Genomic DNA, 22435 nt, shown 5'->3' on the forward strand with positions numbered 1-22435 from the left:
AGGCTGCTTGCTCTACAGGGGAAAAAAAAAAAAAAAAAATTATTTGTAATAGAGGGATAGCAGCATGTAAAGGTCCAGTGTTTTCATTTAATTTATGACAGTCTGCAATCAAACAGCAGGTGCTGTTAGACAGGCTGTATGGGGGAGTTTTATGGTGAATGAGTTTTCTGGATAATATCCCACAGTCCTAAATCCTGGATGAGAGCAGTTATGCCTTATGAGGCTTCTGGGCTAATATAGTACTGTCACACTTTTAGGTAACTTGGGTGCTGCCTCTAACAGAAAAGCAATAGCCTCCACAGCAGGTATTTTATTGACAGAAATTACAGAGTTCTGGGTCTGAGGGTTTGGCAGCTGAGAGCCTAATGAAGTATTAATAGTCTGGGATTTTTTAATATATCCATACTCAAAATACTTAAGAGCCCCACTGCAACTATGGGACTCAGTGTCCTTCCACCAGATAGGGCCAATTTTATCCTGGCTGTGTGGGGCTCTCATCTTTTCGTGGTAATCCCTACTATAGAAAACTTTTCCTGAGATTTCTGAATTAACCCAGGGGCATCCTCAGCTTTAATCATTGATACTGAGGCTCCTGTACCCGTAAGAAAAGAAACTAGTACTTGCCGTTCACTATTAATGGGATACAAGGGAGCTAATATTAATTCCAAAAATTTTGGCCACCAGGGAGGGGTTGTGAGACTCCCTGGGCCAACATTGGGAGCTCCTCTATTCGTTTGCTGTAGCAGTGATGGGGGAGTGGACAGAACAAGGTTTTCCGGGATGGGAGAGCAGAGGGACTAACGGCACCCGGCCCCTTCCCTGCCCCTGTGCTGCTGGTGCCACCTCCATCGCGCTTATCACATGGTCTTTGCAAGATGAACTGGCTTGCGGTGAATCCTGGTACTCACAGGAGAATCCATAAGTGTCTTCGTTCCAGATCACGCTCCGGGCATCATTTTATCAATTAATTTAAGCATTTTGTCCGTTATTCTTATTACTCTGACCTCCCTTTGGCATCTTGATGACTCTGACCCAACCTTCCCTTTTACAGAATTGTTTTGGGGCTGCTCCCTGTCCTTGTTGCCTCCCCACAAGGGCTGTCCAATTTTACAGCCAGTGTTCCAGTCCCAGGTTTCATGGCATAACATTAAGGCCAGGATTTTTTTTTTTTTTTTTTTGTCCTGCATTTTGCAAGAGTTTTAGTTTCCCTGCTGCTGTTGCTGGCACAGCCATCATGTCCCAGGGTATCGCCCCGTGTCCCTTAAGGGCATCCTGAGCAGCCCGTCTCATCGTACCAAGCCAGAAAAATCCATCAGGAGTACTCCAGGGAGGGGAAGGGAGATATCCTCATGGTTCTGGCATTTTTCTAACAGCAGGTATTATCAAGATAACAGGGAGAAGGTATTCATTCCAGCCCTAGTATTGGGGTTTAGGAGAAATATTCTTCCTCCCCAAAATATCTGTCCATCTGTTCAGTATCAGAAGTTACTGCAGAATTACCATCAGTAAAGTAGCAAATATAGTTATCTGTAATTACTTACATGTGTGCATAATTGTTTATATATATAAATATTACTGGTAGCGAGTGCTCATCAAATCAAACCCAGCAGTGGGGGTCAGTCGTCCACTGATGCAGACGATGATCCGCATCACAGAGCCAGCGGAGTCACACAGGCATCCCCAGCAAGGGGCTGCTCTGCCCCAAAAATCTTACAGGGATATGGGGTTTGTGTGCAGGAAAGAGGCTCCATTTTGGATAAAAAGTCCTTTTTATATCACAGAGACATAAAGGGGAGTAGGACACCACCCAGAGCAGCCAACAGATGCTGCCAATTTCTATTTTTCATATGGCACAGCCAATAACCGGAGATGTTTTCTATCCTCAGACTAATTTTTGTTTTATCGGACTGTTTTTCTGCTCTGCAAGTTAGAACAGCCAATGGCAGCTACAACCACGTAGCTTCTCAGGACGTTTCCTCCTTTTTCAGACTTTTTTTTTTCATCTTTCTAGATGATAACTTGTTACAGTTCCTTGTTTTTGCGCTTAGGCAATGGTATCTAGGGCTGTCTCTGGTTTCTCGGTATCCAGCCACACTCCTCAAGGATGCCTCTGGTTTCCAGGCTGCCAGGCATCTTCTGTGACAGTAGTTGAGCAAAGGTCTTCTGTGCAGTATTTTCTTTACAGCCAGCTCACCTTTATGGCTGCTCCCTAAAATTATATCTCTCAGCAAAGTGAAAATGATCAGCTGCAGGGACCACTGCAGAATTTCTCCATCTAAAAAGTCCTAATTGTGAAAATATATTTTGTATAGCTACTATTAGTTGTTCAGGAACATATCAGAAGTGACTGCACTAGTTTAGCTCCTCCTGCAATATCTATTTGGGCTAAACACAACCTATGACATCATACCATCGCACGTCTCCTCAGGAGATCATACTCCAAGCAAGAATTTTGCAGGTAAAGCCTTGCTTGGGCTTCCCCCTCTTCTCCGTCCTGGCCAGCCTCCACATACAGCCCTGCATTTTCACAGCCTGATTGTGGATAGCATCAACTTGTGAGAAAAAGTTCAGAGGAGGACAGGAGTCATGCAGAAACAGAGAACCAATGCTGAGGACAAAGTCAACCCAGACATGCAGGGAGGGTCACTCTCCCAGCCTGCAAATGCCTCCCAAAAAAGAAGAAAACCTGAAGGTGGAGCAGGCACTCCACTGAGTTTTAATTTGCTGCATTTGAACATGAAGCTGTACTTGTTGCTGTGGTTCAGACCGACCAAGAACCAAGGGAGTGATTACAAACAAACAAAACATCCAGTCTGTCTAGCCCGCAGCCCAGTTACAAGCCTTCCAAAACAGAACATTTCCCTGAGACTGTGACCTCCAAAACTCAAGATGTGGAAACAAACTTCCTCTGGGCGTTTGGCAGTCCTTTGGTTCTGTTCCCTAAATGCAATGTTTGTGTCACTTGCTAAAAAATCCACAGCAACAGGCTTTCCAAGTAAATTTAAAAGGAAGTGATTCAGTTATTTTTCTAGGATTAAGTCTTAAATAAGTTCTCTTAGAATAGTCTACGGAAATTATAACATGACCTGGTTAATAAAGGAATGTTGATACCATGACACACAAATCATACTTTTAAGGACAAAAATTTTAACTTGGCCGGTTTTAATTCAGTGCTGGGTTTATCAAGATTTTGCAAGAATTTTAAGTCCGAGTGAAGCAGTGTACTTATGCAGTTATACCGACTAAAGTGCTCAGCTTGGGTTCTCTTGACACAGCACTCCTCGTGCTAGATAGATACCCACAATCTCAGAGAGACAGAGTGAACCTTACATACAAATATCAAAAGCTACATAACAATTCCGTAAGGGTTCCAGCTCGTCCCGGTGTCCCACACAGCCCTCGCTGTGCTGCTCAGAAGCAGCAGCAAGTCAGCCTTGTTTCTGCTGCAAGCACTGACAACGCTTGATCACAGTCTTACTTCACTACGAAAAGTGTGATGTCCTTTCATTCCGTTGTAAACCGTACTTTGGAGCGGATTAAGGATTACAAATTCATCTAAAAGCCTACTTGCTAGATAAGATAAATCATGCGATAACCCAGTAATTTAAATATAGCCTTATGCTTCCACCCCAGACTCGATCGGCTCAGAGAATGAACTAACTGCAGACTTTCAGATTCATATATTATGATGCAAATGAGTTTTGTAAATTGTGACCTAGTTCCCATGTTAGGAACAGTTGGGACCAACAGCAGGAACTATGCGATGAATGTGAGCAGCAGGGGTAAGCAAGGAAATTAACATTTGTTCTTCATTTGAAATGGATTTTTAATCACTTTCAGGTGCCCCAAAGAAAGTGCACACACTTGTTTACTATAATCATTCTGACAGAAGAATGCATATAGGAGGTTTTTGTTTCACTAATTGAAATGTTTGCAACACTGGTGTCAAACGAAGCACCGGAATACAGCTCTTTCTGGATGATCTACCAAGTGCACAATGAAGGACTGTGAAATGAAGTTTTCCCAATTGATCTGTTTCGCAGAACTTGTTTTCTAAAGAAAATGAATTGCAAATACCCTCTAAAAGTGACTGGATATTAGATCACATCATGCTCTCCAAATCCAGTTGCTATTTTTTCAGCTAGAGGCCTGATGAAGTAGCTCTCTGAAGAGTCTGCTCAGGGATTTAGCTGCGTGGATGTCAGCCACCCGCTTAAAGTGATTCAGCATCGTTTGTGGAAAATACTGAACTCACTCACAAAATTCTGTTTACGCTGTGACAGTGAGCCTACAACAAACAGCCAGTGCTGAACTCGGGCCTGAGGTAGCTTTCTGGTAAACTCTACCGTTTTAAATGAGAGCACCAGCAAGGGTGTAACTTGTTGAAAACCAGGCCAATTTTCATCCTAAGCATGTCTAGAGTTGGTACCATCACCGGAAACTATTAGCTGTAAAAGAGCGAGGGCATCAACTCTCCTGAAAAATAGAGGCTCAGCTCCCTCTGGTGGAAAAAGTAATTTTCCACAAAACAGCTTAAGTGAGAAAGCCTTCTTTCTACAAGGCCATGAGATAATTAAGATTAGACAGTAAACAAATCCTAAATCCTCCATTCACTCTGAAGGCCTGGAATTTCTTAGAAGTTGATGTGAAATATCCTGACTCTGACTGTTGCAGGGTGGCTGCACAAGATACAACACACTCAAGTTCCAGTTGTGAAAGGCAGCCAAGAGAGCCTCCATCTTTCCTGGATGGAGTTCTCCAGATGTGAATTATGATACACAAGACTACTGAAGCAAATGGTGGCCCCAAGGAAAACAAAACCACACACACCGAGGAGTTCTAATATTCTCTCCACAGTAACCAACTCCTAAGCCCCATAAGCAGTCCCATCACCAACAGGAATGGAAGCACACTTCCAGAGCACGTGGAATGTGAAACGGTGAAGTCATCACCCCCAACACACCCAGACAGTGAAGTCTTTCAGCTGTATGTTTCTGAAGTCTGACTGCCAACAGAGCACAACGTCCCAAATGCAAGAGGCATAAGGCACTCAGATTCAAGCCTGCGTCTTAGACGCTCTGCATAGCTTAATCCAACCAACAATCAACAAAAACTCTCCTTCTGAACTTCAGCAGAACCCCAGTCTCCTATTTTGAAAGGCTTAGTGAAGAGTTCAGTACTAATGCCAGGAAACTCTTCTCACTAGACAGAGTTGTTCCCACAGGTAAGTACATTAACAAAGGGACCCAGCTTCCTCTGTGTGCTTCCATCAGCAGAGGAACAGCAACAGTCTGGAACTGCATCACCAGTCATCTTTGCCTTCCTGATAGCAATGAAAATTCCAGCTGATTCCCACCACACATACACTAGATATAATTAAGGTTATTCCATCCTTTCTAATCGAAACCAATCACACAAGATATTTCTACTCCTTATTCACTGTGAAGAGTGGAAAGTAATTCCTGGAAGTATTCCAGCTATTGTCACAACAACTCAATAAAGTACATTTTTGTTTCTCATTAGAGCAATCAATAGCTCCACTGTAATTAAGAACACAACTAGTTGCTCTGACAAATTCTTCATAGCTCCTGTAAACACAATCACAAGTAATTCCTGCAGTCAGAATGGCTTTTTATAATACTGGGGTTCTGAAAACAGTATTTCACACTGCCACAGCAGAAAGACTTACAGATCCAATAAAAGGAAAACAGTAGCAAAAGTATTTATTAAACAACACATTATTCAATTTCACAGTCTGGGATTCAGACCTATACTGGCTCCTGGGAAACAGCAGAGCTGAGTAATCCTGTGAGAGTGGGGCTTTAGGTCAGATCTGCAGGTGAAGTTTATTGAGAATAGTAAAATATTGTTTCCACAGCCAGAAGGAATTCGAGGATGGGAAGGAGAAACAAAAGCAACAACAGCCAACCAGAAATCCTTGGAGTGTTTCATGCAACATTTTTCACCAGTTTAAAAACTGGGCATGAAGTTTCGGTTTCATATATTCAGATATTTAAAAAACGACCATGGCATGTACAACCTGATCTCTGTGTGTGTGATTAAACATTATTTAGTTAGTAACAGATTTTTCTCCAAAAGAGCAGTTTTCTTCTGGCTGAAGTGCCTATGTATTTAACTGGAAGTCTCACGATGACTGCAGCTCCATCAGCTTTGCTTATTGACTAGGAAAGTGGCCTGCTTTCAGTCTTCTGCACGAATACCAAGCCTGCTTACATAGCTCTCCCAAGCTGCCTTCCTGTACTTCTCTGCTTCTTCAGCAGGGTCTGAAGCTGACAAGATCCCACGTCCCACAATAATGATATCTGAACCTTTTTTGCCAATGACCTCCTTGGGGCTTAGGTACTTCTGTCCAAGGTTATCACCTGAAATAGAGACACCATTTTTTTTTTTTTTTTAGTTCATACAAAACTCTATCTACTAAAAGCCTTCAAAGATGTGCTGGAACAGGGAATGGATAGGCTGTTCAAGCTCTGACCCTAACAATCCACAAAAACAACTCAAAACTGTGTCTTCAGCTAATGAACTCTCTATTACACAGATCAAATTTATCAGAGAGCGCCCTCCTTTTTCATTATTTACCAATCACAATCGATGGAGCAGCTATGCAAAGAAGCACTGATCAGGACTGCTGGTTGCCTTTCGGAGCTCCCAGGAAAGGATCAGCATAGCCAGAAATACAGAGGGCAGCCCGTAACAGCAAACATAGACTCCTCCCACCAGAGAATCAGCAACCAAACTCTCTTCAGAAGTCACTTTTTCACTGAAGGCTAGATCACTTACTGTATTTACAAACGACTGTAAATATTTCAGAAAAAGTTACCTCCAGGTTGCAGATGCACTCCTGGAGTTAAGTGAAGAAATTCCGGTTTATTACTAACTCTGGATCCAGATATGAATCCAAAAACAAAATCCGGGTTGTCTTCAGCCATCTGTACCTGAAGAAGATCAGGAAACAGTTACAAGAGATACACCTAAAATTAAGTTTGACGAGCAATCTGTTTCTCATCCACCCTTTGACACATTAGGCTGTGCAAGGCAGGGGTATGAAACACCTGTTCTTGTGTCACCAATACAAAGTCACCCAGAGCTGACTCTTCCCTCACTGACCTTGCTGCACTTGCAGCCAGGAATTGAACGCTAAGTTTCTTTCTGTGCTATAAATAATACAATGATGAACTTAAACTAATTAGAAATTTATTGCTTACAGAAAACAAAAGAAAAAGGGGGGGGAACAGCAAACTTGGCATGCTTACTGGAATTCACAGTGAACTCTGACTACTTCACGTGACCAGCCTACAGCTGCAACCTTTAAACACGACGCTGTCAGATTCCCAAGTTTCCACAGGAAAAAACGCCTGTAATAGTTAGAGCTGGAGAGACTTTTGGATGTGTAAATATTAGAAGGACACAAAACATCCCTGTCACAACACTTTACAAGCTTTTAACCCGGAACAAGACTGCCTACTTACTGCAGCTTTTGTGTAGTCAGCCGTTGCAAGCGACCCTTGGGAACTCATCTCAGCAACCAGAAGACAGCTGCGCTGGAGAGGAAGACCTACTTCCTTCAGACCTTTCACAACTCCAGAGCCTGGAACCACGTGGGCATTAACGATGTCTGACCAGGATGCGATTCTGAACACACCACCTGCGAACACGGAGAGGAAGACACAGGCAAAGTATCAGTAGAAATGTATTAAACAGGAAACACCAGTTAAACAAAACGAGCTGCACACTAAATCACTCACATTTTAAAAGACAGTTTTACGACTGAAGCTTGACAGTTACAAGTTCAGTCTCACCAGATAGTTCTGATAAAGATTACACTTTGTGGTTAGGCAACTGACTTTTACTGTTCACAAACACTTGTTAGCATCTCACCTTTAATACTCACTGAAACATTTATGGTGACTTAGAAATCCACTGTCACAGGTGCTACCTTTCAATAAAGCACAGAGATCATATGGGACGTACGGATGAGAAAAGAGAAAGACAGTTCTACAGTTGCAGATGCAACGTCGAATGAAAGCCGTAACGAGAACACAAGCATACAGTAACAGGCTGCCTTAAGTAACACTGTTTTCTCATGGCAAACAACTACTCAGAAGTACTTACTGAGCACAACCACAGATTCATAAAAAGATCAAGGTTGGAAGGGACCTCTGGAGGCCATGCCCTCTCAGCAGGATTAACTTCATAGCCAGATTAGGTTGCTCAGGGCCTTGTCCCCTTGAGTCTTCCCAAGGCTGGAGATTCCACAATCTCCTGGCAACCTGTGCCAGCACTGCAGTTACACACACCGGCAGCAAAGTTACAGTAAATTGAGGTTGATGATAATCACCTTCATATTGATGTTTCACTGTGTTTCCAATGTCTGCAAATTTCCTGTCTTCAAAAATCAAGAATTCATGTAGATCTGCAAATCCTCTCAAATCCTTCACTACCTCTTGTGTAAAATCAGTCAGGATGTCTATGTGAGTCTTCAGGATACAAATGCTGGGGCCCAGGTTATCAGCTAACTGCAGCAGCTCTTTGGAGCTGGTGACATCAGCAGAAAAGCACAAGTTTGTTTGCTTCTTTTCCATGAGCGTGAAAAGCCTGGCTGCAGTAGGATGTACCCCTGGCAGCTTGGCACGAGCACTGAAGCTCAGCTCTTTACACACTCTCTTCACAGCAACCGGGCTGTTCTGAGCCACCGGCTCAAACATATTTTCCTGAATGAATTCCTTCACCTTTTCAACCATCTCAATGTCCACTTCTCCTTGTTGCTGGAGAATCTCCAACACCCCAGACAACGTGCACACAGAGTGCAGGCGAATTCCACGTTCCTGTAACCTGGCCTTCCCGCCCTGGTCCCTGTCCAACAGCACTACGGCATCCGTGACTTTTAATCCTTCTTTCTGAAGAACTTCTGCAGTTTCCAGTACGCTAGATCCACTTGTCACCACATCTTCAATGATCAAGCATGTTTCTCCTGGATTAATGGTGCCTTCTACCAGCTGCTTAGTACCTTAAAAATAAAAAGCAAACACTCCACTAAATGAAGAAAGTTTAAAAGACCCCAAAAAGCTTAAAAGTATCAAAACTTTAACTTGCTAGGCTAATGTAAAGATCATGTTTGTTCCACACACAAGCATACGCTGCAGCATATCCTGAAGTCCAATGGAACCGGACTTCAGGAGAACAGGAATTTCACATTCACTGTCAGTATGGAGAGGTAATTTGTTCAGATATTACCTGATACTGGTTATCACAGTTCTTAGCACAGCCTGGTCACTGACTTGCAATTCATAAAGACCGTTATTCTCCAAGTTAAAAAAATACTTCTTTATGTTTCCCGAAGTTACGTTCCATTAACAAAACTGACATACTGTTAACTGCAGAAATTTAAATCTTTGGAGAAGATGACTACGGTAATTTATTATTGCCATGAACTGAACACCAGAATTACAAAACTATTTTTTCCACTTATTTAAAACATCTTTAAAGCAGTCAACTTACTGGTACTTCTCAGCATATTTCCTGTTTTCCATAGGCATTATTCAGGGCTTAGTATGCCTGTTAGAACAATTAGGACTAAAGCCCCCAAATGCCTTTGCCCTAACCAACAACAGGCACACGTCCATGAAAGGCCTCCCGGGGGGGTGACAACAAAGAATGCCTAGCTCTCCCAGGAAGCAGCGAACAGCAGGCGAACATTATGCAGGGAGCACGGTGCTTAGACCATGACAGCTTAGACCATGACAGCCTAGAGAAGGAGCAATCCAGAAACCTTGTATGAGGCAGTTAATTGCTGTCACAATTGACCTGTCCTTCACAAGAAGGAACAGCAAACATTTTCACGCCTGGCTCGCTGACTAACAGAGGAGTAACATTTAGTTGTGACAAGCACCCTTTCTAACTGAACACCGCTGGAAAAGGACAGCTTTTGTCATATGCTGAAATCCAGTTGCTACGGTAGGTTACTGCTTCAGTCTTCTGTCCCCCTTGCCTCTACCAAAATCCATCAATTGGTTCAATGGGTAGAGAACTGACTGCTTCTCATCTGGTCCACCTCGCCCACCGATTACAGGACTACAGGATATGAAAGAAAAAGGGGTTTGAGAAGTAAAGGAAGATGAGACTAGAAAGGTTCCTCCCCTAGAGCTGATATGCAAAAAGTCCCACACGGGGGTGAAATGTGCCACTGGTCTCAGCATATCAGAGAAACCAAGTTATTATAAATCTCAGTTTCTGGAAGAGGCCAAAATCCTGAACCATGGCAACAGTGCCAAGGAAAAAAAAAAAAAAGACACTGCTGAAGCCAAAAGGGAAACAAAAAACTCATCCCTCAAGAGGCTCCAAACCTACTACAGCAGGATTCAAGCTGCACCTTAACCAGCTGGGAGAGCCCAACCAGACTGGAATGATGTGGGAGGTACATTTGAGGGGGAAAAGGGCCTGCTTTTTTAACTGGAGTGGTAGCCTTAAACAGGAATGGAGATGCTGCACATTACAAAAGAACCACAAATACATAAAGTCATTTCACAAACAAGAAAACAATTTGACACAAATTCTTGATTTGAAGGTTTTACCGTAGTCTTTTGCTTCCTTCCTCCGTATAAGCATTGGAATCTGATTTTCACAGCAAATAATGGTGGCCAACGGCAGAGCTGTGTAGGGAACACCGCACACGCAGTCGTACTTGAGACCAGCGTCTCCGGCGGTTTGAAAGAGAAGGTCTGCAACCTGAAAACGAAAATCAGCTGGTTTTTTTAAGATTCAGATGGGAGCGATCATGCCTAAACACAGGTACTACCAAGGGAAGCAATGCCAAATGCATGAGACCCTCCCTCCTCTCCCCGGCAGCGCTCCCGGGCCTCCTCCCCTCCCAAGAGAAGCTCCGGGCCCTACAGAGGCACAGAGAGACCCCAGAGCCCCCGGGTGCCGGCACAGGCGAGCACCCCCGAGGCACGGACAAGCGCTGCCCGGCACCACGGGCTCTCTCTGCCGGTAGGGCCCGGGCCCGGGCCCGGGCCCGCACACCCCGCCGCTCGGCCCCGCACCTGCCGGAGGAGGAGCGGGTGGGAGACGAGCCCGCGCAGGTCGATGTAGACGGGGGAGGCCTGGCCGCTCTTGAGCACGAAGTCGCCGAAGCGCAGGGCGCCCGCCTCGCGCAGCAGCGCCGCCACCACGCGCCCCGCCGCCGCCGCCGCCGCCATCCCGTCGCCGGGAGATGACGGCGAGGCGCGCTGTGCGCGTGCGCGGGGGCGGGGCCCTCGCTGAGGCCCCGCCCCCATCCCACCTCCCGCCTCGCGGGACCGGTTGGGGTGGGGCGCGGCTCCACGCGGTGCGTGTCGCGGGCGGTCCCGCGCTCCCCTTCCCGCGCTGTGGGGTCCAGCTCCCCACGGCGTGAGGCCCAGCCCGCGCCATCCCGGGGCCCGGCCTCCACACGGGGAGGCGTTCGGGGTCTGCCCCGCCCCCGCCCCGGGCAGCACCCGCGCTTCCCACGGGGAAGCAGAGACCCCCTCGCCCCCCACCGTGCGCACATGCAGCAGTGCGGCAGGGAGGGTTTGCTGTGACCCGAAAATGTCTGCTTCGGCTGTCGGGGTGGCTCCCGAACGGCCACTCGGCCTCTGGGCACGGGGTGAAGAGGGAGAGTCCCTTGCTCTGGTTTCCCTGTGAAGAACCCCTCCGAAAAAGCTGAGGGGAACGGAGCGATCAGCGAGCTCTGAGACGTCAAGGCCTCAGAAAGATTGCCGTACGTCTGAAATAAAACCGACCCGGTCTTCTCTGAACAATTGTATTTAATCAAAAAAAAAAAAAAAAAAAAAGCCCAGGAACTGCGCCAGTAGTATGCTCAGTTTATAGGGAGGCAAGGACAGAAGATGGACGGTTGGAAGCTACGTCTGCAGATGGCCGTACACGCTGCGGGACAGTAACGACGACGTGGGACAGCAAGTAGTCACCTCACAACAGTACACATGAGTGATTAGACTTACAAAGGAAATATTTACAAACTTACATTTACAAAAGCAACGTTGTGTGCGTACAAAATGAAATCCGCAATAAAACTGAAGGTACATTTAAGGCAGACCAGCAATACACTGAAATAATTAAGGCTGTGGAATTGCTTTGCACCTTGAAAATGCTGAGCTGTTGGCAATACTGTTTCTTTTTTCCTCCTTCGGTTGATTGCTGCAAAGATTGAAAAGCATCAATGTAGTCCAACTGTTTGCTCTTGTCTCAGTGAATAAGTCTGAGATTTAGGGTTGTTTTGTTTTTTTTTTTTTGCACTTTCCAAGTTATCAGCAAATTGACCTCAGTGGCAGAGCAATGCTGAACAGTTTGGTAGAAAGAGAAGTAAAAGCACCAGCATCAGAACTTGGACATGAAGGTGAAATATGGCTTGAGTAGAGATGTTAGTTTTTCACTAACTCCATAATAAAGACTACGGTTACAGCAAATATTCAGCATCCTGACGCTATGGTAACACTCACCACTACACAGATCCCAGAATGAGGATTCATCACTTGATGGCAGTGTGCAGTCAGCCTAGTAAAATGGGATTTTATTTTGTTTCCTTGGGAAAGCACCATTTTCTGATGGGACATGAAAAAAAAATGAGCTGGAAAATAAATCCATGCTCTGTGTTAGAGGAGAATCTACCTCTGCGGTGAAAGGAACAGAAACAAAACCAGGTGGTTAGCCCCTGTGCGCGTTAAATATCTGTCAGACCTTCGTATATACAGATGAGCCTTTACATCCGTCTCTGACGTTTCTGTTATCCCAGGTCACTTGATGCAGTCCCCTCATTGCAAGGGTATTAAAATATCATTATATATAGTCAGGTCATACGGTTCGGTTCTGCATTTAGACTTTATTCATGGTATGTGTAACAAAGGCCTAACGGCTTCATCAGAAATGCAAATGAACTCCACTGAACCCACAGAACTTAGATAGCTCAGTTAAGGGCACAGACTCTATCTCAGCATTAATTTAGTTTAAAAGCAAAATGCTTTCAAAGATAAATGTTACTGGAGAAAAACAGTCATTTAAAACAGAAGGGCAGACTAAATAAGACTTCTTGGTACAAGTAGGAAGAAAGAAATTTTATAAATTTTAAAGCCTGGATTACTTTAAAATATTAAAGTCTAGAACCCCAGACTGCCTGTGTGTCATCCCTGTAGTAACAGGTGTAGGGGGCTTGGCAGCTTGGTGGAGAGGTGGGGATCACCCACGGGGCAGCAAGTGCTTCGGACGCCTGATGGGAGCTGGCAGCGTTGCCCGGGCAGTCAGATTCCTGAGTGAAAGGGCCTGGCCTGGCTGCTCCACATGGAGCAGAGAGAGAGAGGTGAATTAGTTTCTCATTGCCACGTTGTTCATTAAACATAGTCATCTTTAATAACGAGCATCACAAGTCACCGTGCCCTCTGGACGCTGTGAGCAAGTGTATTTTGATGTCAGAGCAGGGTAAGAGCACCGTGCGGACGTCTGGAGGCAATGGCTGTGTACATAGCGCCAGCCTGCACTGAGCTTGCGTTGCTCCGTTGCTAGAATCACTGGTGGTCACTCCAGCTGGTCTGAAGCTGACACAGAAGCTAGAAGGTGCAGCTGCCATCGCACCTTCACTCTGCCATCTTGGGAATACCCTGAGTGGTAAAGCTGTGGGCAGAAAGCTTCCCCTCGGAGTCAGCTGCTCTCTGGGGAGCTTTGTAAAGGCTTAGCGGAGCTTTATGAGAAGCTGTGTTTCCCCGTGTTTGTTACAGGCAGTATTTCATGCACAAAAAAAATGCCTGTAGTTGCAGAATGCTGCAACTGTGGTGTGGCTGTGGTGCTTCTTACTCAGTGGGCTTGCTCCAGTCCTACTTACTGAGCTTCTGTAATCACTTTACAACAGAGTTACAGTTTACAACAGTGTTACAACAGTTATAAAACCTGTTGGATCTGCAGAGAGGCGACAGGTTGGCTGAAAAAGTCCTCGAGAGAGCAAGCTCAGAATACTTTCTCTGCATTTATCATACAGCAGCATGGCTTGGTATTATACGCTTGGTATTATTCAGGCAAAAGAAATCTTTGAGATGAAATGCAAGAATGGTTGATAATCACAAATGTATCTGGAAGTAGTAACAGGTTCCAGTTTTCCTGAATGTGCTATAAGAAGAGTGGTGCCCATGAAGAGGGGTTTCCTAACGTGAACATAGAAAAACAGAACCATAAAGGAAAGCAACCCCATAACATGCAAAATCCTCAGAGTTCAGCACCTCCAGCTCTCCCTTGGCGAGGAATCTCTTCTTTGAATCTGAGCACCAATACCTAAACATGTATCCTCTTTTAGCCTTTTGGGTTTTTTGTTTGTTATTTGATAGCAATTGAAGGCTTAAATATTCCCTTAAGCAATCCAGCTTTTCCCCCTGTGCATCTAAAGTGTCTGCTGTTGCAGTTTGAGATGTGAATGCAGGAGGCAGGAAAACAAAATGATAAATAACTCCAGATTTCCTGTATGATGTATGATAATTTGTATGAATGCCAAGCAGAAAGACTGTGGCTTAAACTGTACCCACAGGCCTAATAAAAGCTGTGGGTTATATAAACCACACTTCTATAAATATTTTTAAGGGTAGGGCAATCACAGCACAAAGAGCCGGCTTTGACAAATAGGAAGAAGTACAAACAGTCCTGTAGTGAGAAAGTACCTGAGGCTGGTGCTAATTAAAGACATCCTTTGATGACTGCTGTCTGAAGACGTTTCGGTTGCTAAGAGATCGCATACTTCGCACTCATGCTCCGGATGGGAGTCTGGTCTTTGTCTAAGAGGTGCTGCTGGACTGCTTAGAAAATTATCTGCTGCACTGCAGAGGGAAACTGCAATAGGTTTTAGCTGAGCCAGAACACAGCTGATTCTGTGAACACTCTTTCAAGCCCTTCCCTGTATTGGATCTCTCTCCATCAGCCACACGGCCTCCTACGCTGCTTCTGACTCTGCTCAGGCACCGGGGCTCACCTGTCTGACTGTGGCTCCCTGACCTCAAGGTCCGTTCTTGTATCGCGTGCACGCGGTGCCGAACGGTGGGTTTTTTTGCTGTGCCTCCTGTCTTCTCCCCTAGCAAAATCCCAACCACTCCAGCGTCCCGATAGAGCAAGCATAAAGAGAAGGGCCAGGTCTCCTACGTGCCATGAAACTGAGCTTGGAGGTGGATCAAAAAAAGGGCCAGCAGAGCCCTGAGAATTTAACAGTACTTGCAGAGTATCTCCACCACCTGCTGGCAGAGGCAGCTTTTGCTCCTGCAGATATATTGCAGGCTCACAGTGTAGTTACTTGGATGGTGAATTACATTTGACTTTGCCCTTACGAGAGAGTCTATACTGAGCACACGCGGTCAGATCAAGCCCTTTTCCTTAGGAAAACCTTTGGTAACAAGTGACATCTCCGACTGCAGGCACAGCAGTGCACTCAGCACCAAGTCAAAATCCTCGCATGTCAGGGGAAAAAAAATAAATTTCTTTGATCATCAGCCTAGAAGGCTGTAGAGTTTTATGCTGCAGCAGTAGGATGGGAAAGCCCCGTCTGGGGAGGTGTTTCCCCTCCCAGTCCCACTGCTAGAGAGGAAGATTTGGCCAGCCTACGAACTGCTGATTTGTCCCTGCAGACTTCCTGCGTTGGGTAAACTTAAGGCTGGCTCTGTCACTGTAACATCAATATGATGATGTTGCAACTTGGCTTGCAAGAGAGAAATGTTTTAATTGTGGGTATTTTTTATTTTGTTACAAATTAGGCTTTGGACATAAAAATATCCTCACGAATGCTTTGGTGATGAGGTGCTAACAGCGGCTGAGAGCTATTTACAAGTTTGGAAATGAAACAAATGACATACTTTAAACACTGAAAATTTTTTTCAAGCTGTAAGCACAAGGATGAACTCACCACTCTACTGCACTCTGAAAGGCTTAGATGGACTTTGGGCCAAGCAATTCTGAAGCTAGAAATGGAACAGGATCCTTTATATATATATATTTATATGTATGATACAATATATGTATACTGAAAACCTGTGATAGAAAAAATTGTCGTCGTCATCATCATCTAGTTTACAGATACTGCAAAAATTGGACACAGCCTTTTCTCAATGCACAGGTTTTGCAAAAGATTTCTGTACAGTGTTTATAAAATGCTTTTAAAAAACCCATCATAGTCCCATTGTGCTTAGTCAAAACCAGCTGTATGCGCCAATGAATCCATTGCCTTAATCGTAGCTCTGAAAGGTACTGCGTGTTGACTAGACACAGCAGAAAGCCCCAAGGATTCACGGGGGGAGTTTGGGCTGAGCGCTACCACGCCTTGGGAGTGTATCTGAGCCACGCCACCACAGAAGCCGATCCAGCAGTGATTAGGGCCTGATCTTGCTTGTCCTACACAGGCAAAGTCCCCACTGAAATCATGGCAGATCTGGGCATACGGAGCATGCAAAATCCGTCTGTTAACCTGGAACAGGCTTGCAGTGATTTCAGCAAAAATTGACTCCAGTACCATTCTGTGGTACACGCTAAGGTCAGCCTAGCCTCACTCCCCTCCGCTATCCTACTCCTAATCTCTTGTACATTTTGAAACCAGTTCAGCAAGATCAAGAGGATTTCTTATAAGGCTGCCTCACAAAGATTAAGGCAACTACAATTTTGGCTCTTGTTTCCAGTTGGTGTTCGTTTCCAGCAGTCCTTTTTTTGGCAGTGGATGTAACAACAGCACGTCTCCCAAGAGGAGCCCACCAAGGGGAGGAAGCAGGTACTCGCCGCCGTTACTCCTCTGTGCTTTGGTCCCGAGGAACTGGGCAGGTACTGCCACCTCCGCAATGATTTGTACCCTGCAGGTAGGGAAGCCACGTGAAATGCAAACGCCAGATACGGAACTATGTACAGACAGATCTGCTTTGTGCCTGCTCACTCCTTGCGCCTTGCCTCAGGATCAGCGGCGTAGGATCCCAGGGATGGAGGCGTTACGTGCCTGGGTTCAGCCTGCTCATCAGGAAACTCTTGACGCTGGGGACCGGATGCACATCGTACTGGTGCCTGCGGCGCTCGATGAAGGAAGCCAAGCGGGAGGTATCCAGTGGGATCTTGGAATAGCTGCCATTGTGTGGTTGCAACCACGGATGCTGTAAACAAGTGGCTGCCGTTGGCCTTCTCCTGAAGTCTTCCTGGAGGATGACATTGATGAAGTCCCTGGCAGCATGGCTCACGTCAGAGAAGTACTCAGGCGGGAAGCTGAAATCTACTCTGCACACATTGATACAAGTCTCCTCTTTGCTTTCATCCAGGAATGGAGAGACACCACTTAACATCACGTAGGTCAGGACGCCAATGCTCCAGATATCTGTGCTCAGAGAGACAGGGAGGCCTTGGATAACTTCAGGAGCTGCAAACTCCGGGTTTCCAAGAAGGTGGTGGACGTGGTAATGACCTGTGATCTGAACTGCATCTTCCAAATCAATGATCTTGACACGAGGTACTGGGATCCTTAAATCAATGAGCAGATTTTCTGGCTGTTGAAAAGATATTAAAAAAAAATTAATTATATTTTATTTTTGTAAATAAAACATCCAGATTTCATTCTAGTTAAGCCCCTATCCAAATATTTATCTTTGCTTTTTAGGTTTAATAGCCAATCAAAACTCACGTTTGCTCAGATGTGGGAGGTACAGATCAGGAGACTGAGTGACAAGGACCCAGCTCAGCTGCTCTTTACACTGCTGTAAATTCGGATCAATGCTGACGTGGCAATGACAACATCCTCATTTTGCACAAGGGCAACACACTGGGATTTTGCAAGTTGCCTCAAATACTCAGAGTTTATTTTCCCAAACTAATCTCTACAGATTAAGAGCACTGACATATTTTTTTTTAATTTTGAGACAAGACTTGTGTATCTGATCAGTTAATTTAGATTGCATTTGTTTACATGACAACTAGCTACATAAATGAGTGTAAGGTGTAGCAGAAATATTCTTCATTAAGTAAATGTGCACCTTTGCTCCCACTACCACGTATCCTGGGAGGGATGCTGGTACATACCATTACTGTTGTTGTCAGTTGATGTGGATGGACCTGTCAGTGTCCCCTTATAAACACCAGGACACAATCATGCCTTCCAAGCCAGAGTGCGATTATATTTCATCCTAATTGTTTTTTTTTTCTCATCTGTTTTACCAACATGGATTTAACTTACTTCTTGCACCCTCTCTAGAATCACTTTTCTGTCCTATAGCCCCTCATCCTCATGCATATTTTACTGCTGCTTCATGGCTACAGATAGAAAGCAAAGTTCACTACACTGCTGTTCAAATCTCTCTGCGTGCTCTTCTCTTGCACCAACATCTTGCATCAACAAAATCAACACGTTCTTGAGCAGGATCTTGGGACAAGACAGTCCTTGGCTAGGTCTGCTGTCACTCCCAATGTTGCTTCCCACCTAGCAACAGAAGGAGCTTTATTTAGTATCCCTCATTCAGGAGAACTGTAAATAGGTCACACAAAATTGGCTTCCCACCTTGTTTCTGGGATGTATCTTATGATCAAATAGAGAATTTAGTGCAGTTTCTTACCTCCAAGTGATACCTACTTTTTGACATGCTATAAATACAGCAGAAAATACAAACAATTTTACTGAAAGAAACCAAGATAATTTAGCCTTTTGGGACTAATGCTCACATAAGGTACTGTACAAAAGGAATCTTTTTTTTTTTCTGTAGTGGTAGTAGGCAGAAGAAGAATGAAAGCATCACTTCATCTAATACGCCTGGGGGTTGGAGAGTTGACAAGAGACCTCCTTGGAGCTGGATTGTCTACTATACAAGAAAGTTAAATTCATCGCTCATTCTCCATTTTTAATTGGCATTTAAGTTTGAAAAAAAATGATAGCTTATCTGGTACCCCTGGCAACTTGAATCAATGTTGGAGATCACAAGACTCAAAACACTTGTTCATAACTTCAATCGCTAATTCTCTGTCATCCAAGATAACTGGGATGATGGTCAGGACAGCAGAACAATGCCAAATCCAGGACAGAATGGTGCCTCCTGCCATGTGCACTATCAAAAGGAGGTACGAGCTGTGCTAATCTAACTGAGCTTGACATTAGGAAATGTCTGAATTTCTTCTCCACAATGCAGCTTGTTCTTCCTCTGAACCTCTCCCTGGGTGTATCCCAGTTCCCCTCTCAGGCTCTGCAGCACAATGCGGTGTGCTGCTTTCCTTTGCCCCTGCCAGCCTTCCCCACCTTCTGCTCCCCTGCACCCTTTCCTCCCCCTGCTTTGGGCTCTCCAGGGCACTGCTGTGGATGTGAGGGAGACACAGGCTCCTCCTGACCTGCCCTGAGCTGCCTCAGCACAAGCCAGCTCTGCCCAGGAAGCCTGGTATCTGAGTTGGTACAGGTGTGAGCCAAACCATACCCTGCAGCTTTATCTAACTCCCCTTCACTCAGGAGCTAGTGTCATCTCCCTCTTGTCTCAGACATCCTCCTTCTCCTTCATTAAACCTCTCTTCCAGAAGGCCCTTGAGAACAAACCACTGAATCAAGGAAATAGGTGCGTTTCTTGTCTGAAGCAAGAAAAAGACCTTGTGCTGCAGGTCAGTAAGTCCTTTCTCTGGTAAACAGGTCTGAATGATAGTGATTGTCCATTTAGCAATTATCTCTTTGGGGTACAGACTGCACCTCCTCCCTGTCTGTGCAACTGGAAACTCTCTGTACCAGGGCAGTGAATAAGAGCATCGTTCTCTTTTCTGCTTACCTTTATGTCTAAGTGAGCCACTCTGCAATTGTGAAGATACTGCAAGGCTTCCATTGTGTCTCTTATGTAGAAAGCGACTTTTTCTTCCATAAGTTCATCATGGTTCATTAGATAATCTAAGAGACGACCGTCATCCATCCTATAAACAAATCAAGCCCCACACATGAAATATCACGTGGTATCTCTAGGATCAGTTAATATGTGAAAACAAAATTGCAATGGAAACTTCATGACCTAGAAATGGAGGAAACTAAAACGCAAGACCTGGTGAGTATTTAATGATATCTCAAGGTACTGCAGGCCGTGGAAGCAGTAGAGTGATTAATCCTCAATTGTTATCTCCGGTCCTTTTAAAATTTAGCAACAGTCTCAAAGTAAACTCATTTGCTTAAGGATGGATTCAATAGACGGAGGCAATTCCTTTGAAAACAGATCCTCTCAATTATTTGGATTCATCTATTTATTTATAGAACTGGTTGCATAATGCAGAAAAAATGATCGCTGACATTTTCAGCTAGTGATACATTCTGTGGGAAAACTAACCCGATAAATGTTTTCCACCTAGTTTTATTTATCTGTATAAATAAACAAGCAAATAGCCCAAATATACTTTGTGGGATATACTGTAACAAAGAAGCAGTTTGGACCTTGGTTGCTATTTCTCCTTATAGGGGCAAGCATAGTTGCTACCCAGCTCTTTTCACCAAGAAGTATTAGAACAATGTAGGCTTCAAACTAGCTGAAACACATTTACTTGAATATGGACATATTTACTTGAATAGTGGACAAAACTGCCCAAATAAATCTGATGCTATTCAATGGGACAAACTAACTGCTGATACAATTACCCAAGCTTCACCGGAGTAGAAAGCGGTTTTATTTGTCCCTCTGAATCTTATTTACTGTAAAGAAAAGGCAGCGGAAGCTCTGCAGAAAATGAGTATTTCATTTGACGTCACAATTAATAAAAACCAGATGATAAAATCTTTGCCTTGCTGAAGTCAGGGTGAATTTTACCCTTGGCTTTAACAGGGCTATGATTCCTACCCAGACACTTCCCTTCAAGCTCCACGTACTTACAGTTCCAAAACTAAGATGTAAGAAGTAGGAGACTCGTAGGTATCATGAATGGTGATGTACTGAGGATGCTGTAAGTGCTGTAACAAAGCTGCTTCATGTGCTGCCTGCTCTTTCTTTTTCATTTTTTTACTAATGAATTTTACAGCAACGTCTTTTCGGGTGGCTTTGTGAACGCATTTCTTTACTATGGAGAATCGTCCCCTGAAAAAAAATCAAAACAGAATAATGAAGAGGCCTCATGAATAAATCACACTTGGTTTTCAGTGCAATAACAGACTGATTTTCAAAGTGTTATTTGATTCAGTGCATTAATATTTCACAAGGAATCAGATTTAACTAGTTGTTCATAACCTCTTCCAAAACAGAGCCTCCATCTCTTACCCTAGGTGTAGAGATTCTTTGGGGATTAGCAAACACTGAGAGAACACAGTGTCACTTTGCTTTGTGCAGCCATACCGATGTCCTCTAACAACCTCCCCTGGGCCCAATTTGCTGCCACTTTTACAAGTTCTATCTCTTTTCTTAGCTGTGGGTCTCCCTTCTCCAGTTGCTTTAATAAAGACCCCAAACTTTCTCAGACAACTAAAAGAAAAGCCTTGTTAAATAATCACTAACCTATCATTTTGTCTTGCTGTTTCAGGCACACAGTAAGGAATTAAGAAAAAAGCTGGCAGGAAAACACTTAGGAAACTCATACAGCCTAGTGCCTGGTACCATTCCTGAAAGTAAAATACTCAGTGAAACTGTGTGCTGAACTTCGCCTCTTACTAATATATCACTCTTCTGTCTACAGAACCAGAGAGACTCCTGTCCTTTCGGCCCCAGAATTGCTTGCCTCTGATCTCTGAGCTGAAGAGCTAACTGCATTAACCCGAATTGTTTGCGTGCCCCTTATCTGTTGTCTGCGCAGAGCACCGAGGTCTGACAACGTATGCGGCTCCTATTTAGGCTCCTGTTGAACTGACCCTCCCAATCAGCAAAGCGCTTCGGCATGTGATTGAACTCAGTCACCTGCCTGAGTGCTTCGGCAAACCCAGTCTTTGAGGGTAAGCTTATCCAGAACCAGCAAATTGTCACGACTTCAAAAGCTCACATCAAATCAGAGATGTCAGAGAAGATACCAGTGTGAGCTAGCAGTGGCTGTCAGAGATTTGGCAGCCTAATTCTTCACAAGTTTGCCAGGTTGCAATCTTCAAATCACAACTGATCTCGTAAAATGGGATTTAGTCCATACTTTACCCAGTCAGTATTTTAATCATTACTTAATGTGCATTGCTCTTTGAAAGAAGCAGCAGTTTTCAAGTTAACTACAAAAAGCAACCTAAACTTTCTTCCTTTTTCAAGCCATTGTTTTGGTGTTTTATTGCAATGATAAGCAGGGTTAATATTACCTCCCAATCTCATGCAGCTCTGCATAAGCGAGATCAAAATTTTCCTTCCACGAAATAGTGGCACCGTCAGCAGCAGAGTCTTTGGGAGGACAAAGCACATTCAAAAAAGCATAAAGTTAATGACAGTTTCCTGTAGATTATAAACTGTGTAATTTATGTGAGACTATATTTCTTAAAACAGCAAAC

The 22435-nt window shown here is 44.4% G+C and overlaps 2 protein-coding genes across 2 annotated transcripts in view; both read right to left on the bottom strand.

Annotated features, from left to right (window-relative positions):
• Positions 1 to 5699: 5699 nt before the first annotated feature.
• Positions 5700 to 11219, bottom strand: UMPS (uridine monophosphate synthetase). The gene is made up of 6 exons (XM_086750571.1): positions 11064 to 11219; positions 10593 to 10746; positions 8360 to 9028; positions 7491 to 7666; positions 6842 to 6956; positions 5700 to 6383 (listed from the first exon to the last, which is right to left on the bottom strand). The coding sequence occupies exons 1-6, from the start codon at positions 11217 to 11219 to the stop codon at positions 6202 to 6204; spliced, it is 1452 nt and encodes a 483-aa protein (XP_086606697.1). The 3' UTR covers positions 5700 to 6201.
• Positions 11220 to 15118: 3899 nt separating this feature from the next.
• The window catches only part of KALRN (kalirin RhoGEF kinase), a 508172-nt gene continuing 500855 nt past the window's right edge, over positions 15119 to 22435 (bottom strand). Inside the window, exons 59-62 of the mRNA XM_086751416.1 lie at positions 22250 to 22328; positions 20859 to 21059; positions 19779 to 19917; positions 15119 to 17534 (exon numbers count right to left, since the gene is read on the bottom strand). Coding sequence (XP_086607542.1) covers positions 16989 to 17534; positions 19779 to 19917; positions 20859 to 21059; positions 22250 to 22328 — 965 coding nt within the window. The 3' untranslated portion in view covers positions 15119 to 16988. The remainder of the gene's footprint in view (positions 17535 to 19778; positions 19918 to 20858; positions 21060 to 22249; positions 22329 to 22435) is intronic.

Source organism: Chlamydotis macqueenii, chromosome 6 (assembly GCF_036417535.1).
Source record: "Chlamydotis macqueenii isolate bChlMac1 chromosome 6, bChlMac1.mat, whole genome shotgun sequence".
NCBI classification, from domain to species: domain Eukaryota; kingdom Metazoa; phylum Chordata; class Aves; order Otidiformes; family Otididae; genus Chlamydotis; species Chlamydotis macqueenii.

Excerpts from the sequence above, each read along its gene's own strand:
- UMPS (XM_086750571.1), bottom strand. The coding sequence starts at position 11,219 with ATGGCGGCGGCGGCGGCGGCGGGGCGCGTGGTGGCGGCGCTGCTGCGC. Across the intron at positions 9,029-10,592 it reads GAAGGAAGCAAAAGACTACG|GTACTAAGCAGCTGGTAGAA; the intron begins GTAAAACCTTCA and ends TTTATTTTTAAG. Across the intron at positions 6,957-7,490 it reads CTGACTACACAAAAGCTGCA|GTACAGATGGCTGAAGACAA; the intron begins GTAAGTAGGCAG and ends GATCTTCTTCAG.